Source organism: Pseudophryne corroboree, chromosome 1, assembly GCF_028390025.1.
Source record: "Pseudophryne corroboree isolate aPseCor3 chromosome 1, aPseCor3.hap2, whole genome shotgun sequence".
Classification (NCBI taxonomy): Eukaryota; Metazoa; Chordata; class Amphibia; order Anura; family Myobatrachidae; genus Pseudophryne; species Pseudophryne corroboree.
The window spans coordinates 151,094,476-151,115,192 of NC_086444.1; the positions used below are offsets into that span (position 1 = coordinate 151,094,476).

Here is a 20,717-nt window from a genome sequence, read left to right on the forward strand (position 1 = left end):
GGTAGCGGTGGGAGAGGGGATTATAATAAAATACTCACTATTAGTACCTTATTAAAGCCATTGGTATGCAAGCAATTGATTAGGAAAGATCTTTGCACAACTCTTTCAGCCTGCTGGATAATGTGTAGCAGTCTCTATAAACAAATCCACAATCCTGTTTGTCACGCGAAGATGTATGTTTATTGTTTTGTTTTTTTAGTTGGTATCTGTGATTTTTGCCAGTATTTTTTTTTTCTCCCCTCTGCCAAGGAAGTCTCATAACAAGACATCTTGAGATGGCCAAGACACTTTTAATTTAGTTTATTTGTATCATTATGGATCAGAATTTAGGCTGTTTCTATGTAAATGTAAGATTTAAGGAACAATTAAGTGTTGACAAAGCAGATTGCAGCCTTATCAATTGCAGTGCATTTGCCATAATTTTTCTAACTGACATATTTCATGATAAATAGCGGGTGCCAAGTCACAGCAGATTATACAGTGCACTGGCAATTCATAGTGCTGTCAGGGAGAAGACCGATTGACTTTACATTTACATATTAATGAGAAGATTTGTTAAGAGGGTGCTTGACTATGGAAAATAACAGCATATTTATAGGGCACAACATTTCATAAATAGAGCTGATGCAGGGAAATGGAAATTAAACCTTTTTAGGTTAATGAATTCTAGAGATTAGTGAAATGAACGTTAGCAGATTTAGTTGTAGAAGAATCTACCTTGCCGATAGCTGACTTCCTTTGTGTCACGTTTCACAACAGTCTCCCTGACTAATGACTTCCCTTCCCATGTGATTTCTATTTTCTTAGTGAATTGATATTGATGGTATGTTGATTCCTGAATAACTTGGATGTGCGAGCAAAAAAGCAGAATGCCATGCATATCAATTGTTAATAACGCTATTACTGAGGGTATATGGCGCACGCTTTGAAGTCTGCAATGGATGTGTACTATGGATGTGTACTGGGTTATGTGTATAAATGTTATTACCTATAGGTGCATACACACGGTGCAATGTTTGCTTACGATTTTGACTATATAGTCAAAATCGTAAGAGAAGTTAGCACATATCGCACCTTGTGTACACAGCTTGCAATACCGATGCGCGCTCCTAGTATCACAAGAAAAAATAGACTGTGCGGGCAAGGCAATTTTGACTATATTGTGTACTATCTAGTTTCTAGTATAGGCAAAATTGTATATAGTCAAAATTGTACACAGTCAATATCAGTGGTTCTGGGCTCCGGAGAGTTGAAGGGAAATCGCAAAGTCGACACTTAGTCAAAATCTCACCGTGTGTACCCGCCTCAAGGGGCCTTCCTAGATTCCTTAGAAGATCTGCTCTCACTACTAGGTACTAATTAGTACTACTACAGTATGTACTATTGTATGTTTGTACGCACAGCGGGTTTCCAGGCTACAGACTTGCTAATCATCACAAGTGAAGCTATGCTCATCGGAGCCATTGCAAAGTCCTCAGCAACTGCGCACGCATACACAGCATCATCGCAGTAATGAGGAACATCAGCACCTCTATTCGGTGGGGCCATGATTTTTTATGTACATGATCGCAACTGGAGGCAGATATCACTGCCCGTTACCTCAAGAACGGTCCCTTCCTGACAATCATGCTGTGATCAAATCCTCACTGAGAGCACGGTACCTTGGTGTGTGCCCTGTGCGGTTGCGGCACATATGCAGTCTGCTGATAAATCGCTCAGTTGCGTGAACATCGGCATTACATGAATTAGGCCCTTTTTTTAATATCAGCAATGTTTCTTTACAGTCACAAATGTACAAAAACAGTAACATCAATAGAAGAATCCTCTGATACAATCAGAGAGAGAGAGCACATTTCCAGTTTGTACTTTGCTTTGACACTAATAAAAGGGGACAGTTGTGTTTATTATAGATGTACTAATGGTGAAATTACATAATGGATTATGTATATAAAATAAGTTCCTAGTTGTTTTTATGATCTTTATAAATCAATAAAAGTAAAATGTGTATCACTGCTATGGGCTGGCGGCCTGCGTTTCCGCACTGGAGCCTAGCAGCACGACCACTGCTCCCCACTCCATAGAGGGTGACTGACTTATGAGCGAGCGCAGTTCATATTCTCATTACTTTAGTGTCAGTCTCTGCCAAGTGCGCACATTCTATTATTAAGTGGTAGGTAAGGTGAGGTGGGGGAGGGGGTGTTCTGCTCCAATACAACATCATCATTCACTGGTTATGCAAATGGTCACAGGATGGGTGCTGTGAAGTATAGTAAAGTAAGAAACCAAGGGGGTAATTCAGACCTGATCGCTAGGGTGCATTTTTTGCATCCCTGCGATCAGGTAGTTGCCACCTACAGGGAGAGGGTACTACCTTTGTGCAGGTGTGCGATCGCTTTTGTTGGAGACCTGCACAAACATCAGTTTGTGCGGTCTCTGCACTGGCCAGGACTTATTTAGCCGCTGCGTTGATCGGGGCCGGAACTGACGTCAGACACCCTCCCTCAAAACGCTGAGTCCCTCCTGCGTTTTCCCGGAAGCTCCAACAAAACGGTCAGTTGCCACCCACAAACTGCCTCTTCCTGTCAATCAACTTGCAATCGCCCGTGTGATCGCTTTTTCTCTTACGTCATAGAGGATACTGGGGTTCCATTTAGTACCGTGGAGTATAGACAGTTCCACTAGGAGCCATGAGCACTTTAAGAATTTGATAGTGTGGGCTGGCTCTTCCCTCTATGCCCCTTCTACCAGACTCAGTTTAGAAAATGTGCACGGAGGTGCCGGTCACGCTTATGGAAGCTCCTGAAGAGTTTTCTGCATTTGTTTTGTATGTTTGTTATTTTCAGGCAGGGCTGGATGGCACCAGCCTGCCTACTTTGTGGGACTTAGGGGGGGAAAGGCCTAACCTCTTAATGGTCCCGTTCCCCGCTGACAGGACACTGAGCTCCTGAGGGAGCTTTTCGCAAGCCCCAACACGGCGCCACCCCTAACAGAGCCAGAAGAATGAAGGGTGGTGAGTACTAAGCCGGCGTCCTGGTTAGCGGGGCACCGTCCATTATGGCGGCATGAGGGTACGGAGACGCATGGCTTCTAACCGAGGCGGAATGCATCTCCTGACACAGTACACAGCAGCGTCTCAGTACACTGTACACAGTGCCCATACTGGCAAAAACAGCCTCAAAATGGTTTTCTCTCCATTTTAAGCAACAGATTACCTCAGCAAGTATAATTAAAGCGGGAAGACCGCGCGCCATTGAAGGGGGCAAGGCCTTCACTATGAGCAGATCCAGCAGCTCACCAGCGCCATTTTCCCTCTGCAGTGGACACAGACGCTGACTGACAGGGACGCGCAGCTCCTCCGGAGAGACTCCAGATTACCTCAGCGGTACCAGGGGGTCATAGCAGGGGGGGAGCGATTATTAGTGTACTTAGTCACCTATCAGGGTACTTAGTCTGCGACCTGGCTAAGCTTGACATTAGCGATAAGGGCGCGGTGGTGGCTGGCTCAAAAAAATTCTGTCTCTCCCCGAAGGGCTCTTTGTGGGTTAATTGTGCTTAACCTTTTCCTGTGTGTGTGTGTATGCTGTCACATTTACATTGTCAGGCAAAGAGTGTGTTTCTTGTACAGCGGAGTGTTCCTCTTCACCATGGGGCTCACTACTGGGTACTCAGGGCAGTGCACCTTCCCAGAATAGCGGGGCTGAACCGGAGTGGGTAAATTCCATTAAGGGAATGATCTCCAATATTTCTACAAAATTATCCTGCAATGAGAAAGAGACGCAATACTTAAGACAGACTGTGGATGAGTTTATGATTAGAGACTCAGTCCCCAAACCAGCGTCTCAGTCCACTCCCATTTGTCCACAAAAACGATTTCTGGCCCATATTCTGCAGTCTGACTGACTGCTCAGACATGAAGGAGGGCGAGGTGGATTTGGAGGGGAGGATGCTACTCTGTCACAGGGAACAGAGGCTCTTATAGAGGCTATCAGAGATGTTCTGCAGATTCCTGATAAGGTGTCAGAGGAGTGTGAGGAATCTTATTTTAATGTAAAAAAGAAGTCCTCAGTCACTTTTCCTGCGTCAAAGGAATTGAATACCCCGTTTGAAGAACCATGGGTTAATCCTGATAAGAAATTTCAGATCCCTAAAAGTTTGCTCTCATCTTTCCTTTTCCTCTGGAGGATAGGAAAAAATTAGAAAATCCTCCGATAGTGGACGCATCAGTCTCTAGGCTGTCACGAAAAATTGTATTGCCTGTCCCTGGTGCAGTCTCCCTAAAAGACACGGCTGATCGTAAAATTGAGACTTCAGTAATATCATTGTATGCAGCTGCTGGGGTGGCCCAGAGACCCACTATTGCATGTGCGTGGATCACAAAAGCCGTTGCTAAATGGTCATGTAACCTAATTGAGGGGCTAGACTCCTTATCTAGGGAGGATGTTGTTTTACTCTTGCAGCATATACAGCACTCTGCGAACTTTGTGGCGGAAGCCATAAAAGAGATAGGTTTGCTTAATGCACGCACCACTGCTATGGCAGTGTCAGCACGCAGGGGCTTGTGTCTACACCAGTGGACTGCTGACGCGGACTCAAGGAAAGGCATGGAAGGCCTACCCTTCACAGGAGAGGCATTGTTTGGAGACGAACTAGACAAATGGATCGCCACAACTACTTGCGGGTAAGTCTACGTATCTTCCTTCCGCAGGTCCCCCAGCCAGGAAAGCTTCTGCAGCTTCAAATTTACAGTCCTTTCGGACAGCCAAGTTTAAGGGTAAATCCAGAGGTGCTTCTACGGCCTCCAGAGGCGCAAGAGGTAAACCACGCAAACCAGCAACTGCAGGTGCTCAGGAACACAGCTAAGGCTCTGCTTCCACAAAGCCTTCAGCATGATGGTGGGCCGCGAGGCCTGGAGGACTGTCAGGTGGGAGACCGACTAAAATTAATTCACATCTAGTCAAGTTCGTGCCAGGATTCCCTGGGTCATAGATCTTATTTCCCAGGGCTACAGACTGGAGTTCCAAGTGCTCCCACCTCACAGATTCTTCAAATCGGGCTTACCAGCTACACAAGAGGCAAGTATAACTTTACAGCATGCCATCCAAAAACTGGTACAGACTCAAGTCATTGTTCCAGTTCCACCTCATCTGCACAACAAGTGGTACTATTCCAACTTGTTTGTAGTACCAAAACCGGACAGTTCGGTATGACTGATTCTGAACCTCAAGTCCTTGAACCCGTTCTTAAGAGTATTCAAGTTCAAGATGGAGTCTCTGAGAGCAGTGATCTCGGGTTTGGAGGAAGGGGAATTCCTAGTGTGTCTGCATATCAAGGATGCGTACCTTCACATTCCGATCTGGCCGCCTCATCAGGCTTATCTATGGTTTGCACTGCAGGACTGTCACTACCAGTCCCAGGCCCTGTCATTTGATCTCTCCACGGCACCGAGGGTATTCACCAAAGTGATGGCAGAGATGATGTTTATATTCCGCAAACAGGAAGTGAATATAATTCTGTACCTGGACAATCTTCTGATAAAGGCGCCGCCCAGGGAGAGGTTGCTGAACAGCATTGCTCTCTCAACCAAACTTCTCCAGGATCACGGGTGGATTCTGAACCTTCCGAAATATCACCTAGAGCCAACACGAAGGCTTCTATTCCTGGCAATGATACTGGACACGGAGTCGCAGAAAGTGTTCCTTCCGTTGGAAAAGGCACTGGTAATCCAGTCGATGGTTCAGTATGTCCTGAAGCCAACCCGGATATCGGTGCATCTATGTATTCGCCTTCTAGGGAAGATGGTGGCCTCTTACGAGGTGCTTCAATACGGAAGGTTTCGCGCAAGACCCTTCCAGCTCAATCTGTTGGACAAATGGTCTTTATCGCATCTTCACATGCACTAGAGGATCCGTCTGTTGCCAAAAGCCAGGATCTCCCTTCTGTGATGGCTACAGATTTCTCACCTTGTCGAGGTTCGGAATTCAGGACTGGATCCTGTTAACCACAGACGCAAGCATTAGAGGTTGGGGAGCAGTCACCCGGGGGAAGATGGTCAAGTCAGGAAGTCACCCTTCCGATCAACATTCTGGAACTCGGGGCCATATACAACGCCCTTCTGCAGGCCTCATATCTTCTTCACGATCGGGCTATTCAGGTTCAGTCGGACAATGTGACTGTAGTAACGTACATAAACCGACAGGGTGGAACGAAAAGCAGAGCAGCAATGTCAGAGGTGTCAAGAATTCTCCTCTGGGCAGAAAAAAACGCTGTGGTGCGGTCAGCAGTCTTCATTCCGGGAGTAGACAACTGGGAAGCAGACTTCCTCAGCAGACACGACCTGCACCCGGGGGAGTGGGGCCTTGACCCGGAAGTGTTCAGGTGCTTGACATGTCGATGGGGATATCCACAAATCGACATGATGGCCTCTCATCTCAACAAGAAGCTCAAGTGGTATTGTTCCAGGTTGAGAGACCCGCAAGCAGTGGCGGTAGACGCTCTGACGACTCCATGGGTCTAACAGATAGTGTATGTGTTTCCTCCACTTCCTCTGATTCCAAGAATTCTAAAGAGAATAAAAAGGGAAAAGCTTCAAGCAATACTCATTGCTCCGGACTGGCCAAGAAGGGCCTGGTACGCGGACCTTCTGGAGATGCTCCTCGAAGATCCGTGGCCTCTAACTCTTCGCGAGGATCTTCTGCAACAGGGCCCGTGGGTCTATTAGGACTTACCGCGGCTACGTTTGACGGCATGGAAGTTGAACGGCTGATTCTAGCCAGAAGAGGGATCACTAACAAGGTTATCCCAACTATGATCCAAGCCAGGAAGGGTGTAACGTCTAAGCATTACCACTGTATTTGGAAGAAATACGTCTCTTGGTGTAAGAGCAGAAAATTTTCTGTGGTGGAATTTCATCTGGGACGTTTCTTGCTTTTTCTGCAAGCAGGTGTGGATGTGGGCCTACGTCTGGGCGCCATAAAAGTCCAGATTTTGGCCATTTTTTTTCCAACAACAATTGGCTTCTCTCCCTGAGGTATAGATGTTTTTGAAAGGTGCTCTGCACATCCAACCTCCCTTTGTGCCTTCCACGGCACCTTGGGATCTAAATTTGGTGCTACAGTTCCTCCATTCGGACTGGTTTGAACCATTAGAGGAGGTGGATGTAAAACATATTACGTGACTGACTGTCACACTGTTGACCTTGGTTGTCAGCAAGACGTGTCTGAGCTGGGGGCTTTGTCTCAGAAGAGCCTCTACTTAATATACCATGAGGACAGAGCTGAACTCCGAACTCGTCAACCAATTTCTTCCTAGGGTGGTGTCTGTGTTTCACATTAACCAACATATTGTGGTTCCAGTTATCACCGACACTTCTACTACTTCAAAGTCTTTCGATGTACTGAGGGCTTTGAAGGTATACGTAAAGAGGACAGTTCGTCACAGGAAATCCAACTCGCTGTTCGTTCTCTATAATCCCAATAAAATTGGGTGTCCTGCTTCAAAGCAGACAATTGCACGCTGGATCAGGCTCACTATCCAGCATGCTTATTCCACTGCAGGTTTTTTGGTTCTAAAATATGTACAGGCCCACTCTACTAGGTCAGTGGGTTCTTCCTGGGTGGCTTCCCGGGGTGTCTCTGCTTTACAGCTCTGCCGAGCAGCTACTTTGTCTGGTTCGAACACGTTTGCTAAGTTCTACAAGTTCGATACTTTGGCCTCTGAGGACCTTCAGTTTGGTCAATCAGTTCTGCAGGAACCTCAGCACTCTCCCACCCGATTTGGGAGCTTTGGTACATCCCCATGGTACTAAATGGAACCCCAGTATCCTCTAGGACGTAAGAGAAAATAGGATTTCACTTACCTACCGGTAAATCCTTTTCTCATAGTCTGTAGAGGATACTGGGCGCCCGCCCGGTGCTTCGTTCTTCCTGCACTGTTACTTGGTTAAGTATTGTTGGTTCAGCTGTTGCTGTTCCTGTTTAAAGTTTGGTTAGCATAGCTTTTTTCTGGTTTGTGCTGGTTTGGAATCTCACCACTATTCTTTATATCCTTCTCTCAAAGTAGGTCAGTCTCCTCGGGCACAGTTTCCTAGACTGAGACTGGTAGGAGTGGCATAGAGGGAGGAGCCAGCCCACACTATCAAATTCTTAAAGTGCCCATGGCCTCTAGTGGACCTGTCTATACCCCATGGTACTAAATTGAACCCCAGTATCCTCTACAAACTACGAGAAAAGGATTTACCGGTAGGTAATTAAAATCCTATTTCTCATACGTCCTAGAGGATGCTTGGGTCCACTTCATGACCATGGGGGGTATAGACTGTTCCGCAGGAGCCATGGGCACTCTTAAGACTTTTCAATGGGTGTGAACTGGCTACTCCCTCTATGCCCCTCCAGACCTCAGTTTTAGAAATGTGCCCAGGCAGACTGGATGCACTCTGAGGAGCTCTACTGAGTTTCTTTGAAAAGTCTTATGTTAGGTTTTTTATTTTCAGGGAGAACTGCTGGCAACAGTCTCCCTGCTTCGTGGGACTGAGGGGGCAGAAGTAGGAACCAACTTCCTGAAGAGTTTCATGGCTCTGCTTCTGGCTGACAGGACACCATTAGCTCCTGAAGGGAACTGAACGCTAGCCGTGTCTAGATGCTCACTCCCACAGCACGCCGTCACCCCCCTCACAGAGCCAGAAGTCAGAAGACAGGTGAGTGTAAGAAGATAGATCTTCAATCAAGTAAAGTGACGGCTGAGGTACAGTGCGGCTGGCGGGAGCGCAGCGCGCCATTGCTGCCCACACATACACAGGCACTGCAGGGTGTAGGGTGCTGGTGGGGGGGCACCCATGGCAGCAAATAACCTCGTAAAACTGGATAAAAGGGGGCATAAGATGCCAAGGCACAGCCCTAACCCCACCAGTATAAATATTATGTGAAAAATCTCTGAGGAGATACGTGCCATTGCGGGGGCGGATCTTCCTCCTCAGGCAGCCAGCACACTGTTCAGCGCCATTTTCTCTCATTCACAGACTACAGAGAAGACTCTAGTCCTCCTCCAGGTGGCCTGGGTGCTAAATCATATTGTTCATAATATAATAGTGCTTAAAGGTTTGTGTGTACGGAGTACGCGACACAGGGTTTTTGTCTCTGTGTACAAAGTACGCGGCACAGGGATTTTTTCTTTGGCGCTGGGTTGTGAACTGGCTGCTCCTAAACTGTGTCCCTCTGACAGATTTTACTGTGGGTCTGTCCCCTATAAGTCCCAGTGTGTCTGTGAGAGTGTGTTGTACACGTGGGTGACATGTCAGAGGCAGGGACTTCCTCCACGGAGGAAGGCATTTTAGGGACAGAGTTGTAATGTGGTGGCGCTGCCGGCACACCAAGAGCCTGCATGGGTGAAAGAAATACGTGATAATATGCATCATATCAATAGGTGATTAGATAAGTCTGAATCTCATGCTGAGTGCTGGAGAGAATCTGTGCAAGATGTGATTTTTCAGGGCTCTGATCTTCCATCCGCAGGCGACCCCTCTGGGTCACATAAGAGACCATTTGCGAATATTGTGAATGCTGATACCGACACGGACACTTATTCTTGTGTCGACGATAGTGACTCCAGAGAAATAGATCATAAATTGGCAAAAAAATATACAATATATGATTGTGGCTATAAGGGAAGTGCTGGAAGTCACGGAAGCCACCCCTGTACCTCAGGAGAAGGCTTATTTCTATAAAGAAAAAAAATCCAAGGTCACCTTCCCTCCTTCCCATCAGATAGCTTATCCTTTCCCGGTGGAGGACAGGAAAAAATGGGAGACACCCCCTGTGTTAAACAGTGCACTGTCCAGGTTGACAAGGTAATTCTCCCAGCACCTGGCACGGCTTCACTAAAAGAGCCGGCAGACCGAAAGATGGAAACTAAATTGAAATTCATTTATGTTGCCAATGGTACGCTGCCCAGGCCCACTATTGCTTGCGCGTGGGTGAGTCGCGCTATTGAAAAATGGTCAGAAAGCGTGTCATCAGAAGTTGACACGATTGATAAAGATGAGATACTCCTTAAGTTAGGGAATATCAAAAGACGCGCCGCATACATGCTAGAAGCGATGAAAGATATTGGACTCTTGAGTTCACAAGCCGCTATCATGGCAGTATCGGCTCGGCGGGCGTTGTGGATTCGCCAATGGAACGCGGATGCAGATTCCAAAAGAAATATGGAGGCTCTCCCATATAAAGGTGAGGCCTTATTTGGCAATGGACTGGATGCGTTAGTCTCGGCGGCTACCGCAGGTAAGTCGACATTTTTGCCCCCTGCACCGTCAAAAAAGACATATCACCCACACATGCAGTCCTTTCGGCCCAATAAAAGCAAGGTTCCCCCTTCTTTGCGGGAAGGGGAAAGGGAAAAGTCCACAATGACTTCAGGTTCCCAGGAGCAGAAGTCTACCCCTACTTCTGCCAAATCTTCAGCATGACGCTGGGGCTCCTTTGCGGGAGTCCGCTCGGGTGGGGGCACGTCTCAAACTGTTCAGCCAAGGTTGGATTTTGTCTGGCCTGGATCCCTGGGTGTTGCAAATAGTATCCCAGGGATACAAGCTGGAGTTTCAAGACGTTTCCCCATGCCAATTTTTCAAATCGACCTTGCCAGCTTCTCTTCCAGAAAGGGAATCAGTAACAGCGGCAACCCGAAAATTATGTCAGGATCAGGTCATAGTCCTGGTACCTTTGTCACAACAAGGAGAAAGGTTTTTATTCAAGCCTTTTTGTAGTTCCGAAGCCGGACGGCTCGGTCAGACCGATCCTAAACCTAAAAAATCTGAATCTCTACTTGAAACGATTCAAGTTCAAAATGGAATCACTGAGGGCAGGTATTTCCAGTCTGGAGGAGGGGGACTACATGGTGTCTGTAGACATAAAGGATGCTTACCTGCATGTTCCCATTTATCCTCCTCACCAGGCTTATCTGAGATTCGCGGTTCAGGATTGCCATTACCAATTCCAAACGTTATATTTCGGTCTCTCCAAGGTGCCGAGGGTATTCACCAAAGTGATGGCGGAGATGATGGTTCTCCTGCGTCAAAAAGGAGTCCATATAATTCCTTATCTATACAATCTCCTGATAAAGGCGAGATCCAGGGAGCAGTTGTTACAAAACATCATACTCTCCCTGTCGATACTCCAACAACACGGTTGGATCATAAATTATCCAAAGTCACAGTTGGAACCGACGACAAGATTGTCTTTTCTCAGGATGATTCTGGACACAGGAGTTCAGAGAGTTTTTCTTCCAGTGGAAAAGGCTCTGGAAATCCAGAAAATGGTAAAACAAATATTGAAACCATCAAGTGTGTCGATCCATCAGTGCATTCGGTTGTTGGGGAAAATGGTGGCGGCCTACAAGGCCATACAGTTTGGCAGGTTCCATGCCAGAGTATTCCAGTGGGACCTATTGGACAAGTGGTCGGGATCCCACCTTCACATGCACCGGAAGATAATCCTGTCGTCAAAAGCCAGGATTTTGCGCCTGTGGTGGCTACACAGTTCTTACCTACTAGAGGGACGCAGGTTCGGGATTCAGGACTGGCTCCTGGTAACCACAGATGCAAGTCTCCGAGGCTGGGGAGCTGTCACTCAGGGAGAAAGCTTCCAGGGAAAATGGTCAAGTCAGGAAACCTGCCTTCACATAAACGTGCTGGAATTGAGAGCCATTTACAACGGCCTTCAACAAGCGGTACATCTTCTTCTAGATCATCCCGTGCAGATCCAGTCGGACAATGTAACAGCAGTCGCGTACATAAACAGGCAGGGCGGAACGAAAAGCAGAGCGGCAATGGCAGAGGTGACGAAGATCCTCCTCTGGGCATAAAGACATGTAAGGGCTCTGTCGGCAATTTTCATTCCGGGAGTAGACAACTGGAAAGCAGACTTCCTCAGCAAACACGATCTCCATCCAGGATAGTGGGGCCTACACCAAGAAGTCTTCACAGAGGTGACAAGTCTTTGGGGAGTTCCTCAAGGAGACATGATGACATTTCGTCTCAACAAGAAGCTTCAGAAATATTGTTCCAGGTCGAGAGAGCCTCAAGCAATAGCAGTGGATGCGCTGGTGGCCCAGTGGATGTTCCGGTTGGTGTATGTCTTCTCTCCACTTCCGCTGATCCCAAAGTGCTCAGGATCATAAGAAGAACAAGAGTTCGAGCAATCTTCATTGCCCCAGACTGGCCAAGGAGAGCTTGGTACCCAGATCTTCAGGAGTTGCTCATAGAAGATCCTCGGCCTCTTCCTCTTCGTGAGGACCTGCTGCAGCAGGGGCCGTGCGTGTATCAAGACTTACCGCGGCTACGTTTGACGGCATGGCTGTTGAGCGCCGGATCCTAGCCCAAAAGGGTATTCCCAAGGAAGTCATCCCCACCTTTATCCAGGCCAGGAAGGGAGAAACGTCGAAAAATTACCACCGTATTTGGAGAAAATGTGTCTTGATGTGAATCCAAGAAGGCTCCTACGGAAGAGTTTGAGCTGGGACGTTTTCTCCATTTTCTGCAGGCTGGTGTGGAGGCCTTTTCAGTGTTCTTCCAAAAACAATTGGCCTCTCTTCCAGAGGTTCAGACCTTCGTGAAAGGAGTTCTGCACATCCAGCCTCCATTTGTGCCTCCAGTGGCACCATGGGACCTTAAAGTGGTGTTGCAGTTCCTTCAATCAGATTGGTTTGAGCCTCTACAAGAGATAGAGTTGAAGTTTCTCACTTGGAAAGTGGTGATGCTTTTGGCATTGGCATCCGCGTGGCGGGTGTCTGAATTGGGGGCCTTGTCTCACAAGAGCCCTTACCTGATCTTCCATGAAGATAGGGCAGAGTTGAGGACTCGTCAACATTTTCTTCCGAAGGTGGTTTCACTGAGTCAAAGTCTCTAGATGTGGTTAGAGCTTTGAAGATTTATGTCGCTAGAACAGCTCGAATACGGAAAACAGAGTCTTTCTTTGTCCTGTATGCTCCCAACAAGATTGGGTGTCCTGCTTCCAAGCAGAGTATTTCGCGTTGGATCATAAGTACGATTCAGCACGCTCATACTACGGCTGGATTGCCGTTACTGACGTCGGTAAAGGCCCATTCCACTAGGAAGGTGGGCTCATCCTGGGCGGCTGCCCGGGAGGTCTCGGCATTGCAACTTTGCCAAGCAGCTACTTGGTCGGGGTCAAACACATTTGAAAAATTCTACAAGTTTGACACCTTGGCCGATGAAGACCTCAAGTTCGGTCAATCGGTGCTGCCAGGTCATCCGCACTCTCCCGCCCGTACTGGAGCTTTGGTATAAACCCCATGGTCATGAAGGGGACCCCAGCATCCTCTAGGATGTATGAGAAAACAGGATTTTGATACCTACCGGTAAATCCTTTTCTCCTAGTCCGTAGAGGATGCTGGGCGCCCGTCCCAGTGCGTACTTTACCTGCAGTTTTGCTATTAGAGTTACACAAGTTGTGTTATATTGGTTTCAGCATGTTGCTGTAATTGGTTCATGCCTGTTGGCGTGTGTTATGTTGAATTTCATGTTGTGCGGCATGGTTGAGGTGTGAGCTGGTATGTATCTCACCACTAGCTTAAAGTAAATCCTTTCCTCGAAATGTCAGTCTCCCTGGGCACAGTTCCTATAACTGAGGTTTAGAGGAGGGGCATAGAGGGAGGAGCCAGTTCACACCCATTGAAAAGTCTTATGAGTGCCCATGGTTCCTGCGGAACCGTCTATACCCCCCATGGTCATGAAGTGGACCCCAGCATCCTCTACGGACTAGGAGAAAAGGATTTACCGGTAGATATCAAAATCCTGTTTTTTCGCACCATCCCGTCGCTATGCACCGATGCCCTGTGCAGTCGTCTGATGCGCCAGCGCATTGCGGGGCATACGCATGCACAGTTCTGATCCTGATCGCAGGCTGTGAGAAAACGCAGCCTAGCGATCAGGTCTGAATCGACCCCCATGTTTTAATGGTTTGCCCCATTTCATTGGATTTCCACCTTCAGATGACTTTAGCCTACTGGCTGCACCAGACTTGCTCTCTTGCTCCCATCTGTGCTTTTCAGCCCTGTCTTGATATCCGCATACAGGGATGTTTTTTTTTTGTTTTTTTTGCAGCATTATTATAAATCTGCTTTTCAGCTATAAAACAGTTAGCATTACAGCCTAATGTACGTGTACCTCACTTTTAAATCATTGAAATTTTTTTTTTTAGTTAGGTTGATTTTAACATTGTTTTTAATCTGTTTTGTTTGCTTTAAAGAAAGATGATGGTTAATTTTTGGATTGATGGTGATATTTACTGAAGCTAGTACTAACTAACAGAATATGGCTGCATCGTTATTTGCTCCTTGCTGCATACAGGCTCTGTTAGAGTAAGCTTGGTTTTTTTTTTCTTTCGTTATTAATAAAATACTTAATTTGCATACTGCCAATGAAGACAGCGGCTCGTGACCCATAACACTGGCAGAGCGCAGTAAGCAAAAGCGTGATGTGTTTCATTAGAGTAATTGCATTACAAATCAACGCGGGTGGATTTTGTTAATGGAATTTTGCTACTGTTAAAATACGGAGCGCAGCAGCAAATCTGTTTACATCATTGTCTATCCAAAGGAAAACTGCAGTGTTTTATGTACACTTTCAGTCATTTGATCATATTTGTTATTATCATTTATTATTATTATTATTATTATTATTATTATTATTATTATTATCATCTGCACACACACACTGGGGTGGATTAAATTGCCATGGAAGTTGTGTGTATTAAAAGGTGGTACCAAATGTATGTGTAACTAAAATCTAAATATTTGGGAGTTCTTACCAGTGATCACTATGATAATATTACAACAATTTAGTAATAAAACCCTACAATGATATTTAAATATAATTATTCTTTGTACAATAGCTACTAGTTGTGGAATACATACGTCATTTTGGCGGTCATTAGGTTGTTATACAGTATGTCTGCTCCATAATCCTCATTGACATGCACAATGTAGAATTGTAACATGTTGACATGTTCACAAAGTCGACATCGAACGCTTACTTTGATATGTCATGCTGTATGTTGACGTGTTGTCCATGTGAACGTTTTTCAGATATTACTGTGTTACATGTAGACATTTTAACTGTGTTAACATTCTGGTGCCGACATGGTGAATGCATTCCGCTAGATACAGTGGTGACACTATTTGGACGAGTCTCCACAACTTTTGCACTTATTACTATCATACATTGCATATTACTATCTTATAAAACATCTGAAGTACCTCTTCCCATTTGTTTATGACCATATTGTAATGGAATCTGTTCAAGATCAGGGCTATAATTTCAGCTAAGCTGTGTTTGTTGCTAGAATTTCCCCCATGTATCCTCCATCGCACAAGTTTGAAAGCCTGTCAGTAATTCTCTGCTTACTCAAATAAAGAATCCACTTCAAACATAAGCACACTGCTGTAAAACTGTGAACTAGTGAATAAAACATTACACAGTGGGGCAGATGTATTAACCTGGAGAAGGCATAAGGAAGTGATAAACCAGTGATAAGTGCAAGGTGAAAAACGCACCAGCCAATCAGCTCCTAACCGTTAATTTACCTATTGGAACTGATTGGATGGTGCGTTTATCACCTTGCACTTATCACTTATCACTTTCTTATGCCGTCTCCAGGTTAATACATCTGCCCCAGTGTGTGATGTTTAGTTAACAATTAACACTGGAGTTGCATAATGGCTATTATTCATCTTGGGAATACACTGTGTTTAATGTGTCTGTAATTGCCCTTTAATTACTTTATGACTTGAAGGGGATATGGTCGTTAGTTCGACCCAACTTAGGTCGACACTCATTAGGTCGACCACTGAAGGTCGACATTGCCATTAGGTCGACAGGTCAAAAGGTTGACATGATTTTTTTTTTTTAAACATTTTTGGGATTTTTTTTTTTATACCTAACAATCCACGTGGACTACGATTGGAGCTGTAACCTGTGCCGAGCGAAGCAAGACACCTTGCTCGAAGCATGCGAGGAGACATGGTGCACTAATTTGGGTTCCCCGTCACTTTACGGAGAAAACACCAAAAACAGTAAAAAAAACAAAAAACTCATGTTGACCGTTTGACCTGTCGACCTAATGGCAATGTCGACCTTCAGTGGTCTACCTAATTAGTGTCGACCGAAGTTGGGTTGACCCAACGACCCATACCCGACTTGAAGCATGGAGTGTTTAGGTTTCGGTCAAGTATTGGCAAGTGATATGAGCCATCCATCTGCCAGGGAAATATGTGAAAGTGATTTTTTACAATTGAAGTAGTGTACTGAACACCATGTTGGTGGCAAGTGTTTCAGAAAAGTTAAAAGAATGACCCTAGTGCTAGTGACCTGTATGGTGCACACTGCCTGCTGATTGGAATATACACTGGTACATACGAAGAATACAGATGTGTCCTTTTTTACCGTGGCTTCAGTCCCGCCAAATAGCCCCTCTTGGTGCAATTGTTTTTGCTCAAAATGTGCATTATATGCACAAAACTACAACTAAGAGTGACAGTACTGCATTGATAGCGTACACTAACCATTGGGGTGTGCGACATTTGTGAGTCTGTGTAAAAAGGGCTCCGATGCAAGCAGCTGTTTCTCATGCCAAGTTCCATTATGCTTCATCTGCGACTTTGTACGTGTGTAAAACTAAATCCTGTGTGGCTAAAGTATCCGCTCGCATCTCTAGTGGACTCTAAGCGGCTTTTTGCCGGGTCTGCAGTGCAACTAAGATGTAAATAAAAATACGGTATGCTGCTCATCACGGAGAGTCTGTCGCGCCGGACATCTCGCGCCATATGGCATAAAAGGCGCCCAATCTATGAGCACACATCTGTAAACCAATAACTGGAATTGAAATGAATGATTAGCACAGACTAGCCAAATGCTCTTCATTTCTTGTTTTCAGTGACTGATGGTCTTTCCTGATGATCTTTTACAGGATGAAATGTCAGAGGATGCAACAAACAATTTTTATGCTTCAGACGAAGAAAATGAGAAGGAAGCGAACCAGAAAAAACCATATACAATGGATCCAGACCACAGGCTTCTCTTACGGAATACCAAGCCATTGCTGCAGAGCAGGAACGCTGCGGTATGATGGTCTACCTAGAATTCAGCCATATTGTATAATCCATGTTTTAGTTCTTGTCAGAAATGAGACTACTGATCCTTCTATAATAGAATATTGTACATACATTGGTTAGACAAAGGTCCATTTAACTTTTCAGGTAAGTTCCAGTGTTTTGAGTCAATATAAATAGAAAAACACCTGCATTTTAAAAGTATAAATGATCGCTGAACCTGGTTGCAGTAAAGAATTTCATGATTTATTTTTTTGTATGTTTTTCAGTTATTCAGACATTTCATAATCTAAGTGGTTTTTGTTTGTTCTAATAGGTTGTTATGGCAGTAGCACAGCTGTATTGGCATTTGGCACCGAAATCTGAAACCAGTACAGTTGCCAAATCCCTGGTACGCCTTCTCCGCAGTCACAGGTACTGTATGGTCAGTGCTTTCTGGTGTCTCTGGAGTCAGGTCTGGTTGCAGGGAGGGAGAATGCTTGCTTATTGTTTTTGGACACTGGCTTGTTTGTACAGTATGTAGCTTTCGGCCATAATTAAACTTTGCATTTAAAAGAGTTCAGCACTGATTTACTATTAAGCAATACTATCCAAATTGACATGGTTGTTGGCTGATATTGTAAATGGGAGCTCCCAGAATGGGTGTGGTTCGTTTTATCGACAGTGTCTAGGTCGACCACTATAGGTCGACAGTCAATAGGTCGACATGGATGGAAGGTCGACAGGGTTTCTAGGTCGACATGTGCTAGGTCGACAGGTCTAAAGGTCGACATGAGGAATTTTTTTTTTGGTGTCGTTTTCTTCGTAAAGTGACCGGGATCCCAAATTAGTGCACCGCGTCCCCTCACATGGCTCGCTTCGCTCACCATGCTTCGGGCATGGTGCCTTCGCTCCGCTCGGCACACTTTACCGTTCCAGTCGTAGTCCACATGGATCGTTAAGTATGAAAAAATCCCCCCCCCCCCCCCAAAAAAAAAGTGAAAAACTCATGTCGACCTTTAGACCTGTCGACCTAGCACATGTCGACCTAGAAACCCTGTCGACCTTCCATCCATGTCGACCTAGTGACTGTCGACCTATAGTGGTCGACCTAAACATTGTCGACCTAGACACTGTCGATCTTTAGACCGGATCCCCCCAGAATGCCTGTACATTTGCTTGCAGAGTGTTTTTCCTGTTGTAGGTGTGTGAGAGTGTGTTTGTTTTTGTACATTTGGTATACTGTATGTGTTTCTATACCCTGTATATGGCTTTATATGAACATTCTTATACTGTGCACGCTGATCTGAAAACATGATTGTGTGAGCACTAAGGTTTAGTCGAAGTGTATGTTTCAGTGAAACGCAACCTCAGCAAGGATAGACATGACATATATTTTGCACATTTTAATGAACAATTACTTTTTTTTTTTTCTCAAAAAGTTGGGGCGCCCTGTCAGTCGGCACTCTGCGACACCGCCTTTAGCAGAAATCACATATTTATTATTTTGTATTTCCTGTAAATCCATCTTTTATTGCAGCCAGCTAAGCATCGCATTGTTCTTTCTTTAAAACATTCTTCCCACAGTTACTGGCAGAACTCTTCTAGTGCCGCGATCTTATTGGGATTTCCTCATGTTTCACATGTCCCAATAGATTTTCTGTACTGTTCAAGTCTGGGTGCTGTGGAGGCCATTCAAAAACCTTAATGTTGCATTACCTGAAGCACTTCATAGTTTGTTTTGGATCTTTGTCTTGCTAAAATATATAACGTACTTCAATTTCTCTGACGTCCTAGTGGATGCTGGGAACTCCGAAAGGACCATGGGGGATAGCGGGCTCCGAAGGAGGCTGGGCACTCTAGAAAGATTTATGACTACCTGGTGTGCACTGGCTCCTCCCACTAAGACCCTCCTCCAAGCCCCAGTTAGATCTTGTGCCCGGCCGAGGTTGGATGCACACTAGGGGCTCTCCTGAGCCTCTAGAAAGAAAGTATAGAATTAGGTTTTTTATTTTCAGTGAGACCTGCTGGCAACAGGCTCACTGCAGCGAGGGACTAAGGGGAGAAGAAGCGAACTCGCCTGCTTGCAGCCGGATTGGGCTTCTTAGGCTACTGGACACCATTAGCTCCAGAGGGATCGACCGCAGGCCCAGTCCTTGGTGTTCGGTCCCGGAGCCGCGCCGCCGTCCCCCTTACAGAGCCAGAAGCAAGAAGAGGTCCGGAAAATCGGCGGCAGAAGACATCAGTCTTCACCAAGGTAGCGCACAGCACTGCAGCTGTGCGCCATTGCTCCTCATGCACACTTCACACTCCGGTCACTGAGGGTGCAGGGCGCTTGGGGGGGGCGCCCTGAGCAGCAATAAAAACACCTTGGCTGGCAAAAATACCACAATATATAGCCCCAGAGGCTATATATGTGGTAAATACCCCTGCCAGAATCCAGAAAAAAGCGGGAGAATAGGCCGCGGAAAAGGGGCGGAGCTATCTCCCTCAGACACACTGGCGCCATTTTCTCTTCACAGTGCAGCTGGAAGAAAGCTCCCCAGGCTCTCCCCTGTAGTTTTCAGGCTCAAAGGGTTAAAAAGAGAGGGGGGGCACTAAATTTAGGCGCAATATTGTATATACAAGCAGCTATGGGGGAAAATTCACTCAGTTATAGTGTTAATCCCCACATTATATAGCGCTCTGGTGTGTGCTGGCATACTCTCTCTCTGTCTCCCCAAAGGGCTTTGTGGGGTCCTGTCCTCAGTCAGAGCATTCCCTGTGTGTGTGCGGTGTGTCGGTACAGCTGTGTCGACATGTTTGAGGAGGAGGCTTATATAGTGACGGAGCAGATGCCGATAAATGTGATGTCGCCCCCTGTGGGGCCGACACCAGAGTGGATGGTTAGGTGAAAGGTATTAACCGACAGTGTCAACTCCTTACATAAAAGGGTGGATGACGTAACAGCTGTGGGACAGCCGGCTTCTCAGCCCGCGCCTGCCCAGGCGTCTCAAAGGCCATCAGGGGCTCAAAAACGCCCGCTCATTCAGATGGCAGACACAGATGTCGACACGGAGTCTGACTCCAGTGTCGACAAGGTTGAGACATATACACAATCCACTAGGAACATCCGTGACTTGATCCCGGCAATAAAAAAATGTGTTACACATTTCTGACATTAACCTCTAAAAATGGGTTTTTATGTTTGGGGAGAAAAAGCAGGCAGTGTTTTGTTCCCCCATCAGATGAATGAATGAAGTGTGTGAGAAGCGTGGGTTCCCCCTGTTAAGAAACTGGTAATTTCTAAAAAGTTACTGATGGCGTACCTTTTCCCGCCAGAGGATAAGTTACGCTGGAGATATCCCCTAGGGTGGATAAGGCGCTCACACGGTTGTCAAAATAGGTGGCACTGCCGTTTTAGGAACGGCCACTTTGAAGGTACCTGTTGATAAAAAGCAGGAGGCTATCCTGAAGTCTGTTTTTACACACTCAGGTACTAGACTGAAACCTGCAGAGCGTGCTGCTGCAGCGTGGTCGGTGACCCTGTCAAACATACTAGTTTGCTAACATGAGAACATATTAAAGACGTCGTCTTATATATGAGGGATGCACAGAGGGATATTTTGCCGGCTGGCATCCAA

The 20,717-nt window shown here is 46.0% G+C and overlaps 1 protein-coding gene across 2 annotated transcripts in view; it reads left to right on the plus strand.

Annotated features, from left to right (window-relative positions):
- The window catches only part of AP3B1 (adaptor related protein complex 3 subunit beta 1), a 494,777-nt gene that overhangs the window by 161,152 nt on the left and 312,908 nt on the right, over positions 1-20,717 (plus strand). For both annotated transcript variants that reach the window (XM_063963639.1, XM_063963638.1), the window contains exons 8-9: positions 16,974-17,126; positions 17,432-17,529. In XM_063963639.1, the coding sequence (XP_063819709.1) occupies positions 16,974-17,126; positions 17,432-17,529 (251 nt within the window). The remainder of the gene's footprint in view (positions 1-16,973; positions 17,127-17,431; positions 17,530-20,717) is intronic.